Source organism: Salvelinus namaycush, chromosome 38 (genome assembly GCF_016432855.1).
Source record: "Salvelinus namaycush isolate Seneca chromosome 38, SaNama_1.0, whole genome shotgun sequence".
In the NCBI taxonomy this organism is placed as follows: Eukaryota; Metazoa; Chordata; class Actinopteri; order Salmoniformes; family Salmonidae; genus Salvelinus; species Salvelinus namaycush.
Window position 1 is genome coordinate 12090670 of NC_052344.1, and position 23585 is coordinate 12114254.

Consider the following 23585-nt stretch of genomic DNA (forward strand, 5'->3'; position numbering starts at 1 on the left):
GACAGACAGACAGAGACATAGGCTAGCCTAGGACCCATTAACCCCAAAGCCTCTCCTTTCTCCGTCCTCCCCCTCCTCACCTCGCGCCTGCTCGGCTACTGGCCCACACAATTACCTACAATTATCCTCACTTCCAGCTAAGCAATTACAGCTCTTATTGATCCCAGCCCCCCAGGCTGCAGGGCTTATCTACACCTCACCACCACAGCCCAGCGGAAGGGGATGGGTACAGGGACAGAATGGGTATTGACGAGGACATGGCTCATTCTTAAGTGTCATACCTTCACTTCAGGTGTGACGTTGAGCTATGACAGACAAACGCTGTGTGCCCGAATTTCTGTGTTGGCTGATCTCAGTCGAAAAGTTGTAATGGATTTTTAGTGTCATATTGTACACATACACATTTGACAGTATCTCTTACACTACTTAGGTTTCAACTGAGTATGCCATTTATTTCCAGTCCTGAATAACCTACTGTACATGTGTCCCTATAGGTCTACTACTGTGATGTGAGATGGGGAGGGGGCGAAGAGGTGCGAAGGTCACAGCATGGGGGCTGTGAAACGTTGAGACAAACTATGAGGCCTGCATCGGCTTTTGAATATGATACTTGCTGACATTTAGTGAGACACAAACATACGCTGTTGTCATCACATACTAATGTAAAACATCCATCATCTGGAATGGATGCCAAGGCACCTGCGGAGAGACAGGTCCAATGGTCCTTTACTGCCATCTCCTGTTATTGTGAAGTGGAGATGCTGGACTCATGATGTTGATTAGTGATGCAAACACTGCCCTTTTGTTGGCATGGTAAAGAATAGCAACGCTCAGTTTGTGAGGCTGCTTTGGGACAGTGAAAAAATGTATCTCTTCAGTGGGTTCAAATTCATGGCAGTTATTGGTTTAGCATGTTGAGACTAAATTTGTCAAACTAAATTTGTAAAGAAGTAAAAGAGTAAAGATATTCTTTTAAGTTGAGCCAACGTTTCTGGTAAGCCTATTTTTACATGTACAGTAACCTAGTTTCTAGGCATTTTTAGGCAAGTACCATTTGCCTTCATTGGGGAATAACTCGTGTAAAATAAAGAATAGAAGCAGGAGCAGGTTGTGTACCATATTAACTGTAGTAGCAGCAGGGTAGGTAATGTACCATATTAACTGTAGTAGCAGCAGGATAGGTAATGTACCATATTAACTGTAGCAGCAGCAGTAGAATATGTACTATATTAACTGTAGTAGCAGCAGGGTAGGTAATGTACCATATTAACTGTAGTAGCAGCAGGGTAGGTAATGTACCATATTAACTGTAGCAGCAGCAGTAGTTTATGCACTATATCAACTATAATAGCAGCAGAAGTAGGTTATGTACCATTTTAACTGTAGTAGCAGCAGGGTAGGTAATGTACCATATTAACTGTAGTAGCAGCAGGGTAGGTAATGTACCATATTAACTGTAGTAGCAGCAGGGTAGGTAATGTACCATATTAACTGTAGTAGCAGCAGGGTAGGTAATGTACCATATTAACTGTAGCAGCAGCAGTAGGTTATGTACTATATCAACTATAATAGCAGCAGAAGTAGGTTATGTACCATTTTAACTGTAGTAGCAGCAGGGTAGGTAATGTACCATATTAACTGTAGTAGCAGCAGGGTAGGTAACGTACCATATTAACTGTAGTAGCAGCAGTAGAATATGTACCATATTAACTGTAGTAGCAGCAGGGTAGGTAATGTACCATATTAACTGTAGTAGCAGCAGGGTAGGTAATGTACCATATTAACTGTAGTAGCAGCAGTAGAATATGTACCATATTAACTGTAGTAGCAGCAGGGTAGGTAATGTACCATATTAACTGTAGTAGCAGCAGGGTAGGTAATGTACCATATTAACTGTAGTAGCAGCAGGGTAGGTAATGTACCATATTAACTGTAGCAGCAGCAGTAGGTTATGTACTATATCAACTATAATAGCAGCAGAAGTAGGTTATGTACCATTTTAACTGTAGTACAGCAGGGTAGGTAATGTACCATATTAACTATAATAGCAGCAGGGTAGGTAATGTACCATATTAACTGTAGTAGCAGCAGGGTAGGTAATGTACCATATTAACTGTAGTAGCAGCAGGGTAGGTAATGTACCATATTAACTGTAGCAGCAGCAGTAGGTTATGTACTATATCAACTATAATAGCAGCAGAAGTAGGTTATGTACCATTTTAACTGTAGTAGCAGCAGGGTAGGTAATGTACCATATTAACTGTAGTAGCAGCAGGGTAGGTAATGTACCATATTAACTGTAGTAGCAGCAGGGTAGGTAATGTACCATATTAACTGTAGCAGCAGCAGTAGGTTATGTACTATATCAACTATAATAGCAGCAGAAGTAGGTTATGTACCATTTTAACTGTAGTAGCAGCAGGGTAGGTAATGTACCATATTAACTGTAGTAGCAGCAGGGTAGGTAATGTACCATATTAACTGTAGTAGCAGCAGTAGAATATGTACCATATTAACTGTAGTAGCAGCAGGGTAGGTAATGTACCATATTAACTGTAGTAGCAGCAGGGTAGGTAATGTACCATATTAACTGTAGTAGCAGCAGTAGAATATGTACCATATTAACTGTAGTAGCAGCAGGGTAGGTAATGTACCATATTAACTGTAGTAGCAGCAGGGTAGGTAATGTACCATATTAACTGTAGTAGCAGCAGGGTAGGTAATGTACCATATTAACTGTAGCAGCAGCAGTAGGTTATGTACTATATCAACTATAATAGCAGCAGAAGTAGGTTATGTACCATTTTAACTGTAGTAGCAGCAGGGTAGGTAATGTACCATATTAACTGTAGTAGCAGCAGGGTAGGTAATGTACCATATTAACTGTAGTAGCAGCAGTAGAATATGTACCATATTAACTGTAGTAGCAGCAGGGTAGGTAATGTACCATATTAACTGTAGTAGCAGCAGGGTAGGTAATGTATCATATTAACTGTAGTAGCAGCAGTAGAATATGTACCATATTAACTGTAGTAGCAGCAGGGTAGGTAATGTACCATATTAACTGTAGTAGCAGCAGGGTAGGTAATGTACCATATTAACTGTAGTAGCAGCAGGGTAGGTAATGTACCATATTAACTGTAGCAGCAGCAGTAGGTTATGTACCATATTAACTGTAATAGCAGCAGGGTAGGTAATGTACCATATTAACTGTAGTAGCAGCAGGGTAGGTAATGTACCATATTAACTGTAGCAGCAGCAGTAGGTTATGTACTATATCAACTGTAATAGCAGCAGAAGTAGGTTATGTACCATTTTAACTGTAGTAGCAGCAGGGTAGGTAATGTACCATATTAACTGTAATAGCAGAAGAAGTAGGTTTTGTACCATATTAACTGTAGTAGCAGCAAGCATAGGTTTTGTACCATATTAACAGTAATAGCAGCAGGAGGCCTTTTGATATGTGCTTGGCTTTACCCTAGTTGTATTTAATTTCCCCTTGATAAACAGGGCTACTGTTACATTCCCCTTTGAATCAGGCTTTTTTATTTTTTTGACAATTTTGTTGTCAAAAGCGTCATTGTATTGAATTAGACTACAAGCAGACTCATGTTCCCATCAAATAAAATAAAATTGTATTTGTCACATGCGCCAAATACAACAGATGTAGACCTTACCGTGAAATGCTTACTTACAAGCCCTTTACCAACAATGCAGTTAAAAAAATAGAGTTAAGAAAATATTTACTACATTTACAAAAGTTAAAAATAAAAAATAAATTAAGTAACACAATAAAATAACAATACCGAGGCTATATACAAGGGGTATCGGTACCGAGTCAATGTGCGGGGGTACAGGTTAGTCGAGGTAATTTGTACATGTAGGTAGCAGTAAAGTGACTATGCATAGAGAATAAACAATGATTGTTCACAAATCAATGTTGTCAACAAGATAAAACAATGCAATTTGATTCAAATAACCCACTTTAGGCAAAGTCAAATGTTTAAAGAAGAATAATGACTCTGACAAACCTGTATCAGATTGAAATGGCGTCATCCCGTTTGGACCTCCCAAAATATAACATTATTCAAGGCCATTATTCAACCTTTTCTTGCCCAGGGACCCCCCCTTCCAGGCAAACCGGTAACTAAACATACTGGAATATCCGCGTTTATAAACCCAGGGTCGTTACAATATCTTAGCAAAAATGTTTTCCACATGTCTTGTCTTATCATCAGGTGAATGATAATCGCAAGAAGTAATCAACATTTTAAAATGAATAGATTTGGTAGATAGTTTTTCCATTACCTCCCACACTATAATTGGAAGAAGTAAACTATAACATAGAGTATTAGCTAGAAAGGTAACTCTAAACACATTTTCGATAAGAGCAGCTGTTTAAAGTTGACATCATTAGAAAGAAGATATTATCCTATTTTGTACAGTGGGTATGTAATTCAAATTGCGTGTATTGTTTTTGCTAGCGATGTTTATAAAAACAACTACTTATTTCAGGGGGGGGGGGGGGGTTGGCGATACTGTATAATTTTTTTGCGGACAAAATAAACATAGCTATATGGATTATATTGAATGAATACTGAACAATATTTGCCATATGTTTAACTTTTTATCAAATAAGAAAAATCTACTTTTGCCGTGCGGTGATCTTTAACTGAAAAGGGGCGTGGTTAGCCCGGTCTTCTTGTAGATCAGTGGGACCGCCGAGCTTCAGCTTCCGTGTGTTTTCGGGCTGGCTGTTCTTTGTCCTCCATTAGAGCTCGGATTCCCAGGCCCATCGTACGGCGCAGGCCCGAAGTAGCGCAGCCGCTCTGAGGTTAGTGCCCTACCGCGCAATCTCCAGCTATTTCAGCCCCGGCGCAGCCGCACCAACAAACCCGGCAGCATAGGGGCGAAAAGATGCAGATTGTTTTAGATACCGATGAGAAAACGAAAAAAAACGAATATTTGGCGTTTTTGACGACAATACACTCTGCGCACACTGAGAATAAGTCGAGATAATGCAGCAATAGCGTTGGTGTTGATGTAGGCCGCTAGGCCTGTAATGTATTGTGTTACAGTTGTAGCTCGAGATGGCGGGTTCGGTACTACAGTAGTCGCGTTATTTTAGCTTAACAGTGCACAGCACATGTAATCGCATGCGAAGCTTGGTTTGCATGCAATATTTTGGATTCTGATTCCAATAATTGTTATAGTTTTTACACAATTGTCCAGTATGTCGCTAAATACAGCTGCTTGGCCAGCTAATTCTCTAGCGAAATGTGTCTTGGACATTTGCTAGCCAACTGCGTTTTCATGGTTGACTTGCTTGCTAACGTTAACGAGAGGTTTATTTAGGTTCTTGTCATATCTAAAAGCATCATCGGAGCTAACTAACAGTAACCTAGCTAACTATATGGCTAGTAAAATAACCATAACATTTGATCAGAAACGCTGTTAAACAGTGTTAGCGAAACACATTTAACTTAGCCACTAACCAACTAGCTTGTTGTGGTCTACACCGCCATTGAATGGCAGGTTGGGTAGCGTTAGCTAGCTAGTAGCTATGGTCTGTTATCAATATAGCTCGCATACGTCTCATCTTTCGCGAGTATTTAATAGCAGACAGAGAATGCTTATCAGTGCAACCTAATTTTGAGTTACTGTTAGCTAGACAATCTCGATGTCAATTGATAATTTGTCAAGACTAACTGGTTGGCTAGCCAGCCCATTCCTGCCCCTGTCTATCTTGCTGTCTATGTGCAACCTCTCTCTCCCCTCAAATAATTCACAGTAGGGCTATATAACAGTTTATAAAGATGCATCATGCAAGCCTTTCAATTTTTGCATTTCCTGTCTCCCCCCCCACCCCCAAATCTATTCTGAAATATCATTAATTGGTCACCCAGTGCAATACTCAATTAGCCTTTTGAGTAGTAAAGTAATACATGCCTCTTGAATGAACATATTTGGAATATAGTCAACCTCAGCCATTATACATGCTATTTACATTTATTGAACATAAGTACAGAAGCACTGCATCAATGTATCTACACTGACAATATTACTACTGGAAGATCCATATGCATTATCATTAGCTATGTCATGTATCACACATTTAGCTAGTACACATTTTCATATATAGCCCCTAGACACAACAAGCTTTATTTAATTGAGCCCTGTTACTATCCCAGAAGTATGTTATCACAGTAGAAGTGGGCGGGGGCCTACACACACCCCTGAATGACAGGTGCACGTGCCGGGTTGCTTGCATCAATATCCCATGTGCTAATTATTGCCATAAAGCACATAAACACCAACTCTGCTCCAGGAGGCAGGAGCGCTTCACTATGGCTGTCCCAGCCTGTTGTGTTGTGTGGTCCCAGCCTGTTGTGTTGTGTGGTCCCAGCCTGTTGTGTTGTGTGGTCCCAGCCTGTTGTGTGTGGTCCCAGCCTGTTGTGTTGTGTGGTCCCAGCCTGTTGTGTTGTGTGGTCCCAGCCTGTTGTGTTGTGTTGTGTGGTCCCAGCCTGTTGTGTTGTGTGGTCCCAGCCTGTTGTGTTGTGTTGTCCCAGCCTGTTGTGTTGTGTGGTCCCAGCCTGTTTACATTTACATTTAAGTCATTTAGCAGACGCTCTTATCCAGAGCGACTTACAAAAATTGGAAAGTTCATACATATTCATCCTGGTCCCCCCGTGGGGAATGAACCCACAACCCTGGCGTTGCAAGCGCCATGCTCTACCAACTGAGCCACACGGGACACGGGACCACTGTTGTGTTGTGTGGTCCCAGCCTGTTGTGTTGTGTGGTCCCAGCCTGTTGTGTTGTGTTGTGTGTGGTCCCAGCCTGTTGTGTTGTGTTGTGTGGTCCCAGCCTGTTGTGTTGTGTGGTCCCAGCCTGTTGTGTTGTGTGTGGTCCCAGCCTGTTGTGTTGTGTGTGGTCCCAGCCTGTTGTGTTGTGTGTGGTCCCAGCCTGTTGTGTTGTGTGGTCCCAGCCTGGTGTGTTGTGTGGTCCCAGCCTGGTGTGTTGTGTGGTCCCAGCCTGGTGTGTTGTGTGGTCCCAGCCTGTTGTGTTGTGTGGTCCCAGCCTGTTGTGTTGTGTGGTCCCAGCCTGTTGTGTTGTGTGGTCCCAGCCTGTTGTGTTGTGTGGTCCCAGCCTGTTGTGTTGTGTGGTCCCAGCCTGTTGTGTTGTGTGGTCCCAGCCTGTTGTGTTGTGTGGTCCCAGCCTGTTGTGTTGTGTAGTCCCAGCCTGTTGTGTTGTGTGGTCCCAGCCTGTTGTGTTGTGTGGTCCCAGCCTGTTGTGTTGTGTGGTCCCAGCCTGTTGTGTTGTGTGGTCCCAGCCTGTTGTGTTGTGTGGTCCCAGCCTGTTGTATTGTGTGGTCCCAGCCTGTTGTGTGTGGTGTCAGGTTGTTACATACTGAGACAGCAAAAAAATGAATTATTCCATGCAAATGGAATAAGTTATTTTCTATTCTCTTCAGTTAGTGTTTGAGGCTAGCACCACGCCATGGAGGACCACAACGTTCACCAGACCGAGCACATGACCACCATCGAGGAGCACGCCGTGCAGCAGGTACATGTGGCCACGTACACAGATCACAGCATGCTGAGCGCCGACGAGGACTCGCCCTCATCCCCTGACGACGACGTCTATGATGACTCAGACATCCTTCACTCGGCCGGCAATGACGAGATGACCGCGCACCTGGCAGCCGCAGGTGAGCCCTGGCCAATGAGAGGAGGGGTCTTTGGCATGATGGACAGTCTATTATTCATAGTAGCAGAGTGAAATGAGCGCTTTGGTCTCTGTCTTGAAGAGGTTACTGTATTCAGGATCTGCTCTGCCAAAGCCAGGTCATGGGGCCCTTGTATCAGGGTCACGCATTAGGAAAATGACAGAATGCTGTGTTTAATAGAAAGACATGGTTGCCTGTCATGTAGAGTAGGCAATCATAACCAGCTCTGTACATAACATGTCTATATACACCAGGGGTACTCAACTCTGACCCGATGAGGTCCGGAGCCTGCTGGTTTTCTCTTCTACCTGATCATTAATTGAGGACACACCTGGTATCCCAGGTCTAAATCAGTCCCTGATTAGAGGGGAACAGTGAAAGAAAATGCAGTGGACCTTGATTCCAGGTCCAAAGTTGAGTTTGAGGGTTCTACACTCTTCTGAATCTTTTCCCCAACTACTTATTTCAGACATGACATTGACAAGTCTTTGAACTGATCCACTCACCTAAAAGAGTGGTTGTCTTTCCTATCCATAGATAATCTTTCATATGCATGGTGTAATGTACATAACTGGCCAGCAGATGGTGCTGTCAGACCACTAATGCTAACTGCTCCATTTCAACTGTCTTGTTTCTATTCACAGGCCCAGTAGGCATGGCTGCAGCTGCTGCCGTAGCAACGGGCAAGAAACGCAAGAGGCCCCACATCTTCGAGTCCAACCCGTCCATCCGCAAGAGACAACAGACACGCCTTCTGAGGTGAGCGTCCCAGAACTGTCTATGACCCCAAAATCTTCCAGAACTCACCTAGGGCACTGTTTTCCTGCCTCTTTCTCTTGTCATTCTGAACAATATCCTATTGGTATCCTACTTTATTTAGTTTTATTTATAATGACAGTCATTTATCACAGCTATTTGTTTTTATAGTCCCCGTGACTAGAAAGAGCACGTTTGAGTGATTTTCGTGGTGTTTTTGTGTCTGTAGGAAACTGCGAGCCACCCTGGATGAGTACACCACCAGAGTTGGCCAACAGGCCATCGTTCTGTGCATCTCTCCCTCCAAACCCAACGCTTTGTTCAAGGTGTTTGGTGCTGCGCCGCTGGAGAATGTGGTGAGTGCAAACATGTCTGCCACACGTCACCCACACAGACGGAGGATGTGTTGCCGCCTCATAATGTTTGGCTGAATCTGTAACACAGAAGAAAAAGGAGTTCGTTTCATATAAGGAGTGTTTGTTCACTGTTCCTGCCTTACATTGGGGTTAAATCAATGGCCCAGTTCAACTTTTCTCAGTGCATCCGCTCTTCTGTCCTTCATTGGTTGAAGTAAACGCTGATCTGTGATTGGTGAAAGCAGTAGACTGAAACATCGTCTTCACTCGACGAGGGCTTTTCCTTTCCTTACTTCAAGGAAAAGAAGGATGCATCTTGAAAATTTCCGTGTCGACAGATAGTTACACCTACACGTTTTTCCTCCTAGTGGTTAAGGTTACAATTTAAGGGGTTGTCTTCTGATTTGAGATTTGTGCCTAAAGTCATCTGTTATCCAGAACATCCATTGCATTGGCCATTCAAGTCGCAGTGTCAACATCCTACCAACAGTAGTCTCAATGCATACTGACTCTATGCCCTGCAGTAGGGCTGGGCGATATGACCATCTATATCGTGTGACGATAGAAAAAACGTCTATCGTTTCATATTATGCTCTTATCGTTTATTTCGTTGTCCCCAAATCACACTCTGTACGGCAATATTTTTATCAATTGGACTACGCTTTGTGGAAGGAAATTTGCAACACAAACAAACATGGAGGAGCGTGAACGTGACACAGAGCTCGTACCTAAAAGAGGGGCTACTTCTGTCAGATGGACGTGGTTTGGGTATGTAGTCTGACATGGACCAGAAAACCGTCCTCTGCGAAAATATGCTGCAGGCCGGTCCCGACAACAGGCTCAAACACCACTAACCTCTCTTACCACCTACGCAAGAATCATGTGAAACAGTACGGAGAGTCTACGGATGAGACCCAAAAAAGTACAGTCGGGTGCTCAAACAAACCCCTGACTCAGACGTTGCAAGAGGCCTTTGCCCATGGCACCACCATATGGCAAATAATCAGGAAGATGGAAGGAGGTAACAGCTGCCGTTACAACTTACATCTGCAAAGACATGACCCCAATTTACACGGTCGAGAAACAGGGATTTCGTGAGTTGGTGCTAACATTTGACCCAAGGTACCAAAAGCAAATTGATATTTTTTGCCTATTTAACTGGGCAAGTCAGTTAAGAACAAATTCTTATTTTCAATGACGGCCTATATTTATTTTGTTTGCAACTATAGTTGAAGTGTCTTCTATTTACCTTTTTTTTTAGATTTTATACATTAATATTTTATATTTTGTTAAATTTGCACAAAGGTTCTAAATTAAAATAATCAAATATAAGTAGGTACCTTTTTATTTGTTGAGTTTAATTCAAAATGTAATAAGAAATAGGCCTTTACGTGTGGTCATTTTATATCAACTATTTATTAATTGAATTGTCAGAAAATGTGATATGTATCGTTATCAGGATATGAATTGACCTATGTCAGGATATGAGGTTTTGGCCATATCGCCCAGCCCTAGACTGCAGAGTACCTCACTATGTCACAATGTTTGGTTCTCAGACTGCTTTTACAAGGTTAGGGATAACTTGATCTTTGCCCCCTACTCTGGGTCGTCCACTAACCCATGTTTTTCCTACCCCTCCTTCTCCCTGCAGGTGAGGAAGTATAAGGGCATGATCCTGGAGGACCTGGAGAATGCCCTGGCCGAGCACGCACCCCCCGGGGGGGAACTAACCTCTGAGCTGCCCCCCCTCACCATTGACGGCATCCCCGTCTCTGTGGACAAGATGACACAGGTGAGCCCATAGAGAGATGATACACTGACACACACAGCCATATTTATTCATGTTTATGGGTGAGATGAGAACCCTCGTCTGGCCAGCAGATGGAGCCAGTTGGTTATAAATCCCTCACTGCTCAGACTATGGTTTCATGCGTTGGTTATGCTAGAAAATGACATGCTTCAAGGACAAATGTCCCTTTTAGGTCAATTTCGTCAAGGTTGTCACCTGTTCTCATGATAGTTGCCACTAGTTTATCCAGCATGAGTTGCTCGTTAGAACTATAGATCCTATTTGATGTAGTAGTCTAATGTCTTCATGAGACAGATTTGGAATCCATAATGAGCTAAAACAAGGCTTTCCGATATGCCCGTATTGTTTTAAGATGCAGATATCCTCCATCTGGCTGTCAGGGTGTGGTGCCAGTCAGTATGTAAGAGAAAGTAGAGTGAATGCTGTGTCCTGGTCCACACTAGAGTCCTGTTCTGTAGGCACGAAGCGGACTGAAACAGGGAGGTGCTATCTGAACTTATCCAAAAAGTAAGAGGCACTCATTTTTGTTTTTCCATTCCAAAGTGTTTTGCTTCGTTGTGCCCTAATGAACACAGCCCAGAGATGGCTCACAGAGTAGTCTTCATCCCAAGTGGCGCCAGCTTGTTTACTTCACTGCTGACACAGTCATTGGATCGTCATCATCAGAGACTTGGTACCATGGATCGCCCTCAGAGACACTACCCCAGGGAGAGGGGACAGAGGCAGCCAATCACTGAGCCCACAGGGATAGAAACAGCCAATCACAGGGCCCACAGGGAGAGGAGCGGCCAATCCTGTCTCCTCTGGGGCAGGCATGATAGAACCAGGAAGAATCTCGGCGGTTGTTTTTTTTTGTGTTTTTTTTATGAGTTGAGGAGAGGAGGATCTGTTGCCTTACTTCACTCTGCCTAAGCTGGTTGGCAATGGGGTTACGGAAGGTGTGTTTTTATTTTTTTATTTAACCAGGTAGGCCAGTTGAGAACAAGTTCTCATTTACAACTGCGACCTGGCCAAGATAAAGCAAAGCAGTGCGACACAAACAACACAGAGTTACACATGGGATAAACAAACATACAGTCAATAACACAATAGAGAAAAAAGGGGGGGGAAAGAAAGTATATACAGTGTGTGCAAATGGCGTGAGGAGGTCAGGCAATAAATAGGCCATAGTAGCGAAGTAATTACAATTTAGCAAATTAACACTGGTGTGATTGATGTGCAGATGATGTGCAAGTATAAATACTGGTGTGCAGAAAAGTAAATTAAAACAATATGGGGATATGGTAGGTAGATTGGTTGGGCTATTTACAGATGAGCTATGTACAGCTGATGTTTAAAGTTAGTGAGGGAAATATCAGTCTCCAAAATTTGAGATTTGTTCCAGTCGTTTGCAGCAGAGAACTGGAAAGAAAGGTCAGCCAAAGGAGGTGTTGGCTTTGGGATGACCAGTGAGATATACCTGCTGGAGCGCGTGCTACGGGTGGGTGTTATGGTGACCAGTGAGCTGAGATAAGGCGGGGCTTTACCTAGCGAAGACTTATAGATGACCTGGAGCCAGTGGGTCTGGCGACAAATATGTAGCGAGGGCCAGCAGACGAGAGCATATAGGTCGAAGTGGTGGGTGGAATATGGGGCTTTGATAGACTGCATTCAGTTTGCTGAGTAGAGTGTTGGAGGCTATTTTGTAAATGACATCGCCGAAGTCGAGGATCGGTAGGATAGTCAGATTTACGAGGGTATGTTTGGCGGTGTGAGTGAAGGAGGCTTTGTTGCGAAGTTGGAAGCTGATTAATTTTGGATTGGCGATGTTTAATTTGAGTCTGGAAGGAAAGTTTACAGTCTAGCCAGACACCTAGGTATTTGTAGAGTTCCACATATTCTAAGTCAGAACCGTCCAGAGTAGTGATGCTAGGCGGGCGGGTGGGTGCGGGCAGTGAACGGTTGAAAAACATGCATTTAGTTTTACTAGCATTTAAGAGCAGCTGGAGGCCACGGAAGGAGTGTTGTATGGCATTGAAGCTCGTTTGGAGGTTTGTTAACACAGTGTCCAAAGAAGGGCCAGGTGTATACAGAAGGGTGTCGTCTGCGTACAGGTGGATCAGGCAATCACCCGCAGCAAGAGCGACATCGTTGATGTAAGCCTGAGAATTGAACCCTGTGGTACCCCCATAGAGACTGCCAGAGGTCCCGGACAACAGGCCCTCCGATTTAGCACACTGAACTCTGAGAAGTAGTTGGTGAACCAGGCAAGGCAGTCATTTGAGAAACCAAGGCTGTTGAGTCTACCGATAAGAATGTGGTGATTGACAGAGTCGAAAGCCTTGGCCAGGTCGATGAAGACGGCTACACAGTACTGTCTTTTATCGATGGCGGTTATGATATCGTTTAGTACCTTGGAAACCAGATTGCACAGCGGAGAAGGTACGGTGGGATTCGAAATGGTCAGTGATCTGTTTGTTAACTTGGCTTTTGAAGACTTTAGAAAGGCAGGGCAGGATAGATATAGGTCTAACAGTTTGGGTCTAGGGGGTCTCCCCCTTTGGGGATGACGGCGGCAGCTTTCCAATCTTTAGGGATCTCGGACGATACGAAAGAGATTGAACAGACTGGTAATAGGGGTTGCAACAATGGCGGCGGATAATTTTAGAGAGGGTCCAGATGGTCTAGCCCAGCTGATTTGCATGTGTCCAGGTTTTGCAACGGGGGGGGGGGGTTCTGGAGAGCCAGGTAAAAGCAGTATCCCAGGACACTCACCTGGCTGGGGCCAGAGTGACGGGAGAGTGTGGGCTTTGTGGAGATGTAGTCTGTCGATTGCTACTCTGCTGAATAGGTGTCTCTTTCAAAAGAGATGATCTCAATGAGACAAACCTGTATACATGTATGGTTAAATATAGTAGTGGAGTGGAAGACATGGTTGTGCCAGGAGACAGGCTCAAATAAGAGGTTGTAAGATGGATAGGGATTGAGTGACAACCAGGGGAGGGGAGTCAGCCTGACTATCCCTGGAGAGGCTCATCTGGCTGGGTTTGGGGAGTTCACGACAGGGCCCTGGTGGCTGGTGGTATGGAGAGCCTAGGAGCAGTAGGTGAGTCAAGAGACCAGCCAGGGTGAGCCAGCCCATAATTACAGCTCTTTGGGTTTGGAGTGGCTGGCTGCTGATTGGCTGATAGCCTGCCGGATTAGACCAAAGGGAGGGGGTTAACGCCACACACAGTCACTGTAATTAGGCCATCTGTCCCCCAATCCCCCCCCCAATAAACCAGCTACAGGTGGAGAGACAGAGGCACTGAGGAGCTTACTATAGCTGTTGCTACCTGCTACATTAGTAAACTAGTCTTTGTCGGACTCCATTTTATAAACTCTGACAAATGTGTGTTTCTGTTGTTTTTGAGAGGGTTTCTCCAAACGCTAATTCACTGGCTGCAACTACAGCAGGACGGAGACGAAGACGGGTCAGAATGGCTTTCTCAAAACATTTTTATAGTATGATTATGTTATCACCAGAGGTTACCCATCCATGTTTCAGACTATCCAGAGCCAGCCAAGGCACTGCCATTTTGTCTACTCTCTCAGAACACAGAGCAAACTGGATAGCTGTGTGGTGATTCTATTTTTAGCTAAATTTACTCAGTGATGTCAATGTGGGTAGATGCTGCAGTGGCCCCATCCCTACCCCGGCCCCAGTATTACCAGGGACACTGAGGACATGGGGACTAAACCCACCCCAGCTGGGGAAGACACACACACACACAGGGCTAAACATGCCACATGGGACTGGTAAGGCGCGCGGGGGACTGGTAAGGCGCGCGGAGGTGTGTGTGTTCCACCCCCTTCGTCTCCCAGGAAGAGGGGGCAAATCAGAATAAATAAATGAGGAGGCCTCTTGTGCAATAGGTTGGATGAGTCCAAGCAATCAGGCTTCATTGTGGTTAGCCGTCAATCCTAAATGTTCAGAGTACAGTACAGAGTACAGCAAACCACTTAAACAGTAGGGAGAATGAATGAAACATCAGCCACCTACTACTTCAATAACATGTTAACAGACTGCTGTAGTGACCAGAGGAGATTCAGTGAGATTAACCACAGTTCAATAACATATTAACAGACTGCTGTGGTGACCAGAGGAGATTCAGTGAGATTAACCACAGTTCAATAACATGTTAACAGACTGCTGTAGTGACCAGAGGAGATTCAGTGAGATTAACCACCGTTCAATAACATGTTAACAGACTGCTGTAGTGACCATAGGAGATTCAGTGAGATTAACCACAGTTCAATAACATGTTAACAGACTGCTGTAGTGACCAGAGGAGATTCAGTGAGATTAACCACAGTTCAATAACATATTAACAGACTGCTGTAGTGACCAGAGGAGATTCAGTGAGATTAACCACAGTTCAATAACATGTTAACAGACTGCTGTAGTGACCAGAGGAGATTCAGTGAGATTAACCACAGTTCAATAACATGTTAACAGACTGCTGTAGTGACCAGAGGAGATTCAGTGAGATTAACCACAGTTCAATAACATATTAACAGACTGCTGTAGTGACCATAGGAGATTCAGTGAGATTAACCACAGTTCAATAACATGTTAACAGACTGCTGTGGTGACCAGAGGAGATTCAGTGAGATTAACCACAGTTCACAGACTGCTGTAGTGACCAGAGGAGATTCAGTGAGATTAACCACAGTTCAATAACATGTTAACAGACTGCTGTAGTGACCAGAGGAGATTCAGTGAGATTAACCACAGTTCAATAACATGTTAACAGACTGCTGTAGTGACCAGAGGAGATTCAGTGAGATTAACCACCGTTCAATAACATGTTAACAGACTGCTGTAGTGACCATAGGAGATTCAGTGAGATTAACCACAGTTCAATAACATGTTAACAGACTGCTGTAGTGACCAGAGGAGATTCAGTGAGATTAACCACAGTTCAATAACATATTAACAGACTGCTGTAGTGACCAGAGGAGATTCAGTGAGATTAACCACAGTTCAATAACATGTTAACAGACTGCTGTAGTGACCAGAGGAGATTCAGTGAGATTAACCACAGTTCAATAACATGTTAACAGACTGCTGTAGTGACCAGAGGAGATTCAGTGAGATTAACCACAGTTCAATAACATGTTAACAGACTGCTGTGGTGACCAGAGGAGATTCAGTGAGATTAACCACAGTTCAATAACATGTTAACAGACTGCTCGGTGACCAGAGGAGATCAATAGGGGGTGCTGTTTGCACTTTGTAAAAATTTCGTTCCCAAATTAAACTGCCTCGTACTCAATTCTTGCTCGTACAATATGCATATTATTATTACTATTGGATAGAAAACACTCTCTAATTTCTAAAACCGTTTGAATTATATCTGTGAGTAAAACAGAACTCGAGTTGGAGCAATCTTCCTGTCAGCAAGTGAGAAATCTGAAATCAGTCAGGCTGTTCTGAGGTCAGTTTATTAATTTGCATGTCTTCTATTGGTTGAGATGCACTGCATACGCCTTCCCCTGGATGTCAGCAAATAGTGAGAATTGGAATGGAGTTGCTAGGCAGATCTGAGGCCATATAAATGGACTGGGAACGTGGGGTCCAGTCTTTCCTTCTTTCGCCATGACGCAAGACAGACCTCAGGATGGCGTTCTAGAAAGCTCCCGTTATAGCCCTTAGATATATCCGGCTCTGATTTTATTCGATATAGGTGTTAAAGACATCATAATGTTGTTATTTTAAACCGAGTTATATCAGTTTATATCAGTATATTGCGATTTTCGGATATTTCTTTGTGCTGCGTTCTAGTGAGTTGGGCACGTCTGGGCCACATGGCTAATGTCTACTGCTAATTCCAAAGTTGAAGGCGACAATCTACAACCGAGCAACGATTCTTTTGGACAAAGGACAACTTGCCCAAGATTCTGATGGGAGCTCATCAAAAAGTAAGAACTATTTATGATGTTAATTCGTTGTTCTGTTAAAAAATGTAAAACTCATATTCCGCCATTAATTTCGGTGCGGTCTCGCTTTAACGCACGCTGTATGTCGTAGTAACGTTAATTTTAAAAATCTAACACAGCGGTTGCATTAAGAACTAATGTATCTTTCATTTGCTGTCCAACCTGTATTTTTTATTCAAGTTTATGATTAGTTACTGATTAGATTAGGTGCCTCTCCCAAGATTTCTCCCGACATATTGTTGGCAGCTTGGCTACTATTCTCATTGTATAACCACGATTTGTGCTGCTAAATATGCACATTTTCGAACAAACTCTATATGTATTGTGTAATATGATGTTATAGGACTGTCATCTGAAGAAGTTTGAGAAGGTTAGTGAAAAAATTTATATCTTTTGCTGGTTTATTCGTTATCGCTATTGTTGGCTTGAATCAATGCTGTTGTGTGGTTGGCTATTGTAGTAAGCTAATATAATGCTATATTGTGTTTTCGCTGTAAAACACTTAAAAAATCTGAAATATTGGCTGGATTCACAAGATCTTTGTCTTTCATTTGCTGTACGCTGTGTATTTTTCATAAATGTTTTATGATGAGTATTTAGATAATTCACGTTGGTCTCTGTAGTTATTCTAGTTGCTTTGGTGAGAGTTGTGATGGTGGCTGCAATGTAAAACTATGATTTATACCTGAAATATGCACATTTTTCTAACAAAACATATGCTATACAATAAATATGTTATCAGACTGTCATCTGATGAAGTTGTTTCTTGGTTAGTGACTCTTTATATCTTTATTTGGTCGAAATTGTGATAGCTACCTATGCAGGGAAAAAATGGTGGGGGAAAAAAAGTTGTGTCTTTTGCTATCATGGTTAGCTAATAGATTTACATATTGTGTCTTCCCTGTAAAACATTTTAAAAATCAGAAATGATGGCTGGATTCACAAGATGTGTATCTTTCATCTGGTGTCTTGGACTTGTGATTTAATGATATTTAGATGCTAGTATTTACTTGTGACGCTATGCTAGGCTATGCTAGTCAGCTTTTTTACTGATGGGGGTGCTCCCGGATCCGGGATTGTGACCAAGTAGAAGTTAACAGACTGCTGTAGTGACCAGAGGAGATTCAGTGAGATTCTCACCCTCTGTGGTTAATCTGGCCAGTGCAAAATGGGTGTGTTTATATCTGGATGTTGTTGTTTGTTATAGTACAACTGATGGAGACTAGAGTGTCAACTATTGAGGCGGTTCAGGTTTTCTGCCCAGAACAGGGTTTTGTTCATTTGGGCAGGCAACAGAGAAAAGTTGTCAAATGTTTTTCAGCGGAAAACGAAAGAACGCAGTCCAGGTGGTCCCTCCAGGTTTCAGTCTGTTTTCTTCCATTTAGTGCCACCCAAGTTCAGAGCCATTAGGCCAAGATTGTGTTAGTTCATCAGTCAGGGAGGCAGACTGGAGCCTCAGTCATAGACTGGCCTGTAGATAGACCTCAGTGCAGTGTGGTCTCCTTTTTAGAAATCCTTTTTCTGGGCCCAGTCCACCTCAGCAAGCTGCAGGTAGGTAATCAATACCGCTTTCCTCCCCCTAGTCAAGGGCACGTGTGTGTGTGTACCACTCACCCCCCTGTATCTTGTTTCCTCTGGTCAGGCGCAGCTGCGAGCGTTCATCCCAGAGATGCTGAAGTATTCGACGGGCAGGGGCAAGCCTGGCTGGGGCAAGGAGAGCTGCAAGCCCATCTGGTGGCCAGAGGACATCCCCTGGGCCAACGTGCGCAGCGACGTGCGCACTGAGGAACAGAAACAGAGGGTGAGGTTGAAAACACACTTTCCCTGTGAATTGCCTCCCTGGTATCATTACAATGTTGAACATGGTAGAGAGGTAGGAGGATTGCCTCCCTGATATCATTACAATGTTGAATATGGTAGAGAGGTAGGACGTTGTGGAGGTCAAAGGGTCTTTGAGTGGAGACGGTTAGCCTTTTACGGCTAGGGGTTCCGCTAGCGGAACGTTTCGACATCCGGTGAAATGGCAGAGCACGAAATTCAAAAAAATTATTAGAAATATTTAACTTTCATACATTCACAAGTGCAATACACCAAATTAAAGCTTAACTTCTTGTTAATCTAGCCACCATGTCAGATTTCAAAAAGGCTTTACGGCGAAAGCAAACCATGCTATTATCTGAGGACAGCACCCCATCAAACAAACACATGACAATCATAATTCAACCCGCCAGGCGTGACACAAAAGTCAGAAATAACGATATAATTCATGCCTTACCTTTGAAGATCTTCTTCTGTTGGCACTCCAATATGTCCCATAAACATCATAAATGGTCCTTTTGTTCGATTAATTCCGTCGTTACATCTCTAAAATGTCAATTTATTTGGCGCGTTTGATTTTTTTTAAACGGTTCCAACTCGTGCAACATGACTACAAAATAAGTTAGCTGTAATCTTGATCCAAACATTTCAAACAACTTTCCTAATACAACTTTAGGTATTTTTTTACGTAAATAATCGATAAAATTTAAGATGGGATAAACTGCGTTCAATAGCGAATAAAAACAAAGTGGAGCGAGCTTTCAGGTCGTGCGCCCCAACCACAACAGTACACTAGACTCGACCCTCGTTTTTAACGGCCCTACTTCTTCATTTCTCAAAGGAAAAACATCAACCAATTTCTAAAGACTGTTGACATCCAGTGGAAGCGATAGGAACTGCAAGCAAGTGCCTTAGAAATCTAGATCCACATAGAAACCTCATTGAAAACACTGTCACCTCAACAAACAAAAAAAATTCCTGGATGGTTTGTCCTCTGGGTTTCGCCTGCCAAATAAGTTCTGTTCTACTCACAGACATAATTTTAACAGTTTTCGAAACTTTAGAGTGTTTTCTATCAAAATCTACCAATTATATGCATATCCTAGCTTCTGGGCCTGAGTAGCAGGCAGTTTACTTTGGACACGCTTTTCATCCGGATGTGAAAATACCGCCCCCTAGCCCGAAGAGGTTAAAGAATAACTTGGTGGGATAGAGTTCTACCAGGGACAATCCAGCACTAATAACTTGGTGGGACAGAGTTCTACCAGGGACAATCCAACACTAATAACTTGGTGGGACAGAGTTCTACCAGGGACAATCCAACACTAATAACTTGGTGGGACAGAGTTCTACCAGGGACAATCCAACACTAATAACTTGGTGGGACAGAGTTCTACCAGGGACAATCCAACACTAATAACTTGGTGGGACAGAGTTCTACCAGGGACAATCCAACACTAATAACTTGGTGGGACAGAGTTCTACCAGGGACAATCCAGCAATAAGTTATGTGGAAATGACTTCTTTACTGTTTAAAATATGTTTAGTTATGAAGCATAGGTATCAATGAATACAAATGTACATTTTGTTTCGTGAGTTACTTTTTTACATAAAAGACAACAATATACAAAAAAAGTATAGCATCAGAATATCATTGCAAGGAAATTACTTATTCAAATTACTTATGTATTGCAACTAAAGCCCAGACTGAATTCAGCTCCGTTTCACTAAGTTAAGCTATAGTGAAACGTAGCGTAATTCTGTCTGCTTTTTGTTGTTTCCTGTTCTCTTGAAACCCAATCTACCAGTCCCCTTGTATAACATCTCCTTTTGCTGTGGCGCCCCTTGCTAGGTGTCGTGGACGCAGGCGCTGCGGACCATCGTGAAGAACTGCTACAAGCAGCATGGGCGCGAGGACCTGCTGTACGCCTTTGAGGACCAGGTGCCACAGCACACGGCCATGACCACAGCCACCCACAGCATCACCCACCTGGTGCCCTCACAGACCGTGGTGCAGACCATCAGCAACCCCGACGGCACCGTCTCCCTCATACAGGTCAGGTTTCCCATAGGTACAGATCTAGGATCTCCCTTAACCAATATTTGGTCAAGCTCCGGGGTAAAGTTTCCCCTAGGAACAGATCAGCTTATCTTTTAGTGGGGTAATGCTAAACTGACCCAAGTTCAGCGTCTAGGGGCAACTTAACCCTACTCCACAGATCAGAGGTCACCTAAACGCAGAGTCAAGATTAAGGTCCCAACATTCCGGGAACGTTCGCAAAGTTCCCAGGTTTTTTAGAAATCCCGATTGGAGGATTCCCGGAATCAGAAGGGAATAAGCTGAGAGGGACAAACTGGGAGTCCTCCAACTGGGATTTTGGAAAGACCTGGGAACTTTGGGTGTGTTTCCGGAATTTTGCAACCCTACTAAGGATCCAGATGGCGCAGTCCCCCCTCTCTCTAGGCGGCCGCAGGCCTCTCCCTCTCTAGGCGGCCGCAGGCCTCTCCCTCGCTAGGCGGCCGCAGGCCTCCCCCTCGCTAGGCGGCCGCAGGCCTCCCCCTCTCTAGGCGGCCGCAGGCCTACCCCTCGCTAGGCGGCCGCAGGCCTCCCCCTCGCTAGGCGGCCGCAGGCCTCCCCCTCGCTAGGCGGCCGCAGGCCTCCCCCTCGCTAGGCGGCCGCAGGCCTCCCCCTCGCTAGGCGGCCGCAGGCCTCCCCCTCGCTAGGCGGCCGCAGGCCTCCCCCTCTCTAGGCGGCCACAGGCCTCCCCCTCTCTAGGCGGCCACAGGCCTCCCCGTCTCTAAGCGGTGATTAAAAGATGCCCTGGATGATGATTTGGAGGGATATAATCCATGGGAAGGATTTGGCTGTTTTGTACTCAAGCCAGGCTGCCCATTGTAATCTCCCTTTTCCCTCTCTCTCTCTCTCCACCATCTTCTGTCTGTCCCTCTCTTTTTCCCTCTCTGCCCCTCAGGTGGGCACAGGGCAGACGGTGGCCACTCTGGCCGATGCTTCGGAGCTGCCAGGCACAGTGACCGTAGCCCAGGTCAACTACACTGTGAACGACGGAGAGGTACACACACCACACACCTCATCAGTCTCTCAGAACACAAACACACTCACACACACTTACAAATACACACACTTGTAGAGACACCTGATTCTCCTATCTGATGACTGTATGCGGTTGTAATGGCAGTCCCTCCTGTGTGTAAGGTGTGTTACTACTATTCTGTGAGGAGTGTTAGCTGTTACTGTTAAATCTCCAGAGTAGTGAACATAGCGTGTAGCTGAAAGGTTTCTCTAACTGGCTCCATTACACACTTTTAGGCAATATGCCCCTTTACACCCTATCACTTTTATAATAAAAAAATACAAAACGATTTTGATGGCGTTTTAAGCCTGAAGGTCGTTTTTCTGCAGTGTGCGGACAGCGTCTCCTCTTTTTGAGATGCTAATGTTAACCATCTCCTGATTCCTAATTGGCATATATCATTCCTCACCTCTCCTCGGCAATAGTTGATGTGTGGTGAGCTTTCTGGCGCAAAGGGGCAGTCCAGACCACACCCAGGTGGGTTCTACACATTGGTCATGGATGAGGTGATTTCCCCCTTACTATTTAAAGCGCTGATAGGGATTTTTCTGCCATTGAAATCCTTGGGCGGGCCGCCTAAACGCTTTATCGGGTCACCTAAGTCCATACAGTGAGGGAGAAAAACGTTATTTATAGATTTTCGGGATGGAAAAACACTTTTCAGTGTAAACTGAAACGACAGATATATAGGATGTAGAAAAGACAAATAGACATATATTAGAATATGATCTTTGAGAACTAACAATCACCAAAGTAAAAACAATAAATGTATCAGTATTGATTTTGTTATTATGCTTGAGCAAAATAACACCGCATTAGCCATGGCAGAACTGCAGGAAATTTGCTTTAAAACTGCAATATCTTCTCTCAGCTCCATGGAGAAATATGTAGAACTGCAGAAAATTTACTTTTAAACCCCCCCGAAAAATGATCTCCGCTCCATGGAGAAATGTGAGCGAGCACTGCAGGAAATGAACTTTTAAAACCTCCTGAAAATGATCTCGGCTCCATGGAGAAATGTGTAGAACTGCGGGAAATTGGCTTAAAATGCAAATACTACTGTACACCATCAAGATGAGGGCCTCTTAAATTCAGCTGCGCCTACGGGCTGACTGCGCCCGTTGCCGTGCCCGTTGCCACGCCCACCACCTAAGCCCTTTTTTGATCCAGAAAAAACCCTGCGCTGATGTAAAAAGCGCCATAGAAATCAGTCTTGTTTTTGTTTCATTATGTTAAGTGTTGTAGAACATGCAACACTCTGTGGTGTACTTTACACTCTGGGATCCGGCGATACTGCTAGCCATAGATGTGCACGCATGGATAAATCATCCTGTTGGTTTATAGTCCTATTTCATTTTCAAGAGATGATCAATACAAGGCTTTGGTTTTAAACAGAATTTTATATTACTCAAAACTTTAGTGCGTTCCGGCCTCCCGAGTGCGCAGCGGTCTAAAACACTGCATCGCAGTGCTAGAGGCGTTCCCTACAGACTCGGGTTCGAACCCGGGCTGTGTCGCAGCCGGCCGCGACCAGGAGACCCATGAGGCGGCGCACAATTGGCCCAGCGTTGTCCGAGTTAAGGGAGGGTTTGGCCGGCCCGGGATGTCCTTGTCCCATAGCGCACTAGCGACTCCTTGTGGCGGGCCGGGCGCATGCATGCTGACTTCGGTCGCCAGTTGTACTGTGTTTCCTCCGACACATTTGGTGCGGCTGGCTTCCGGGTTAAGCGAGCAGTGTGTCAAGTAGCAGTGCGGCTTGGCAGGGTCGTGTTTCGGAGGACGCATGGCTCTCGACCTTCGCCTCTCCCGAGTCCATAGCGGAGTTGCAGCGATGGGACAAGACTAACTACCAATTGGATATCACGAAATTGGGGAGAAAAAAAAGCTTTTAATCATTTTAATCAACAACAAAAAAATGCTTTTATGCGTTGTCTGAATATGTTAGCCAACAAAACATTTTTATTGTAATGTGCATGATGTGGTATTTGTAGGATTGTCATAAATCACTATGCCTTCATCTCTTGTTGAGGAACATGTCATATTTACTGTTCTGTAACCCTGAA

The 23585-nt window shown here is 44.1% G+C and overlaps 1 protein-coding gene across 7 annotated transcripts in view; it reads left to right on the forward strand.

The window, feature by feature from the left end:
- The first annotated feature begins 4744 nt into the window (after positions 1-4744).
- LOC120032049 (nuclear respiratory factor 1) overlaps positions 4745-23585 on the forward strand; it is a 32019-nt gene continuing 13178 nt past the window's right edge. For 3 of the 7 annotated variants that reach the window (XM_038977974.1, XM_038977977.1, XM_038977976.1), the window contains exons 1-8: positions 7331-7711; positions 8374-8488; positions 8715-8841; positions 10493-10633; positions 18255-18413; positions 20283-20486; positions 21403-21501; positions 21948-22028. In XM_038977974.1, coding sequence (XP_038833902.1) covers positions 7501-7711; positions 8374-8488; positions 8715-8841; positions 10493-10633; positions 18255-18413; positions 20283-20486; positions 21403-21501; positions 21948-22028 — 1137 coding nt within the window. In that variant the 5' untranslated portion in view covers positions 7331-7500. Of the gene's footprint in view, positions 4835-7330; positions 7712-8373; positions 8489-8714; positions 8842-10492; positions 10634-18254; positions 18414-20282; positions 20487-21402; positions 21502-21947; positions 22029-23585 lie in introns of those variants that run through there. The other 4 variants (XM_038977978.1, XM_038977979.1, XM_038977980.1 and 1 more) reach the window with 2 other exon arrangements.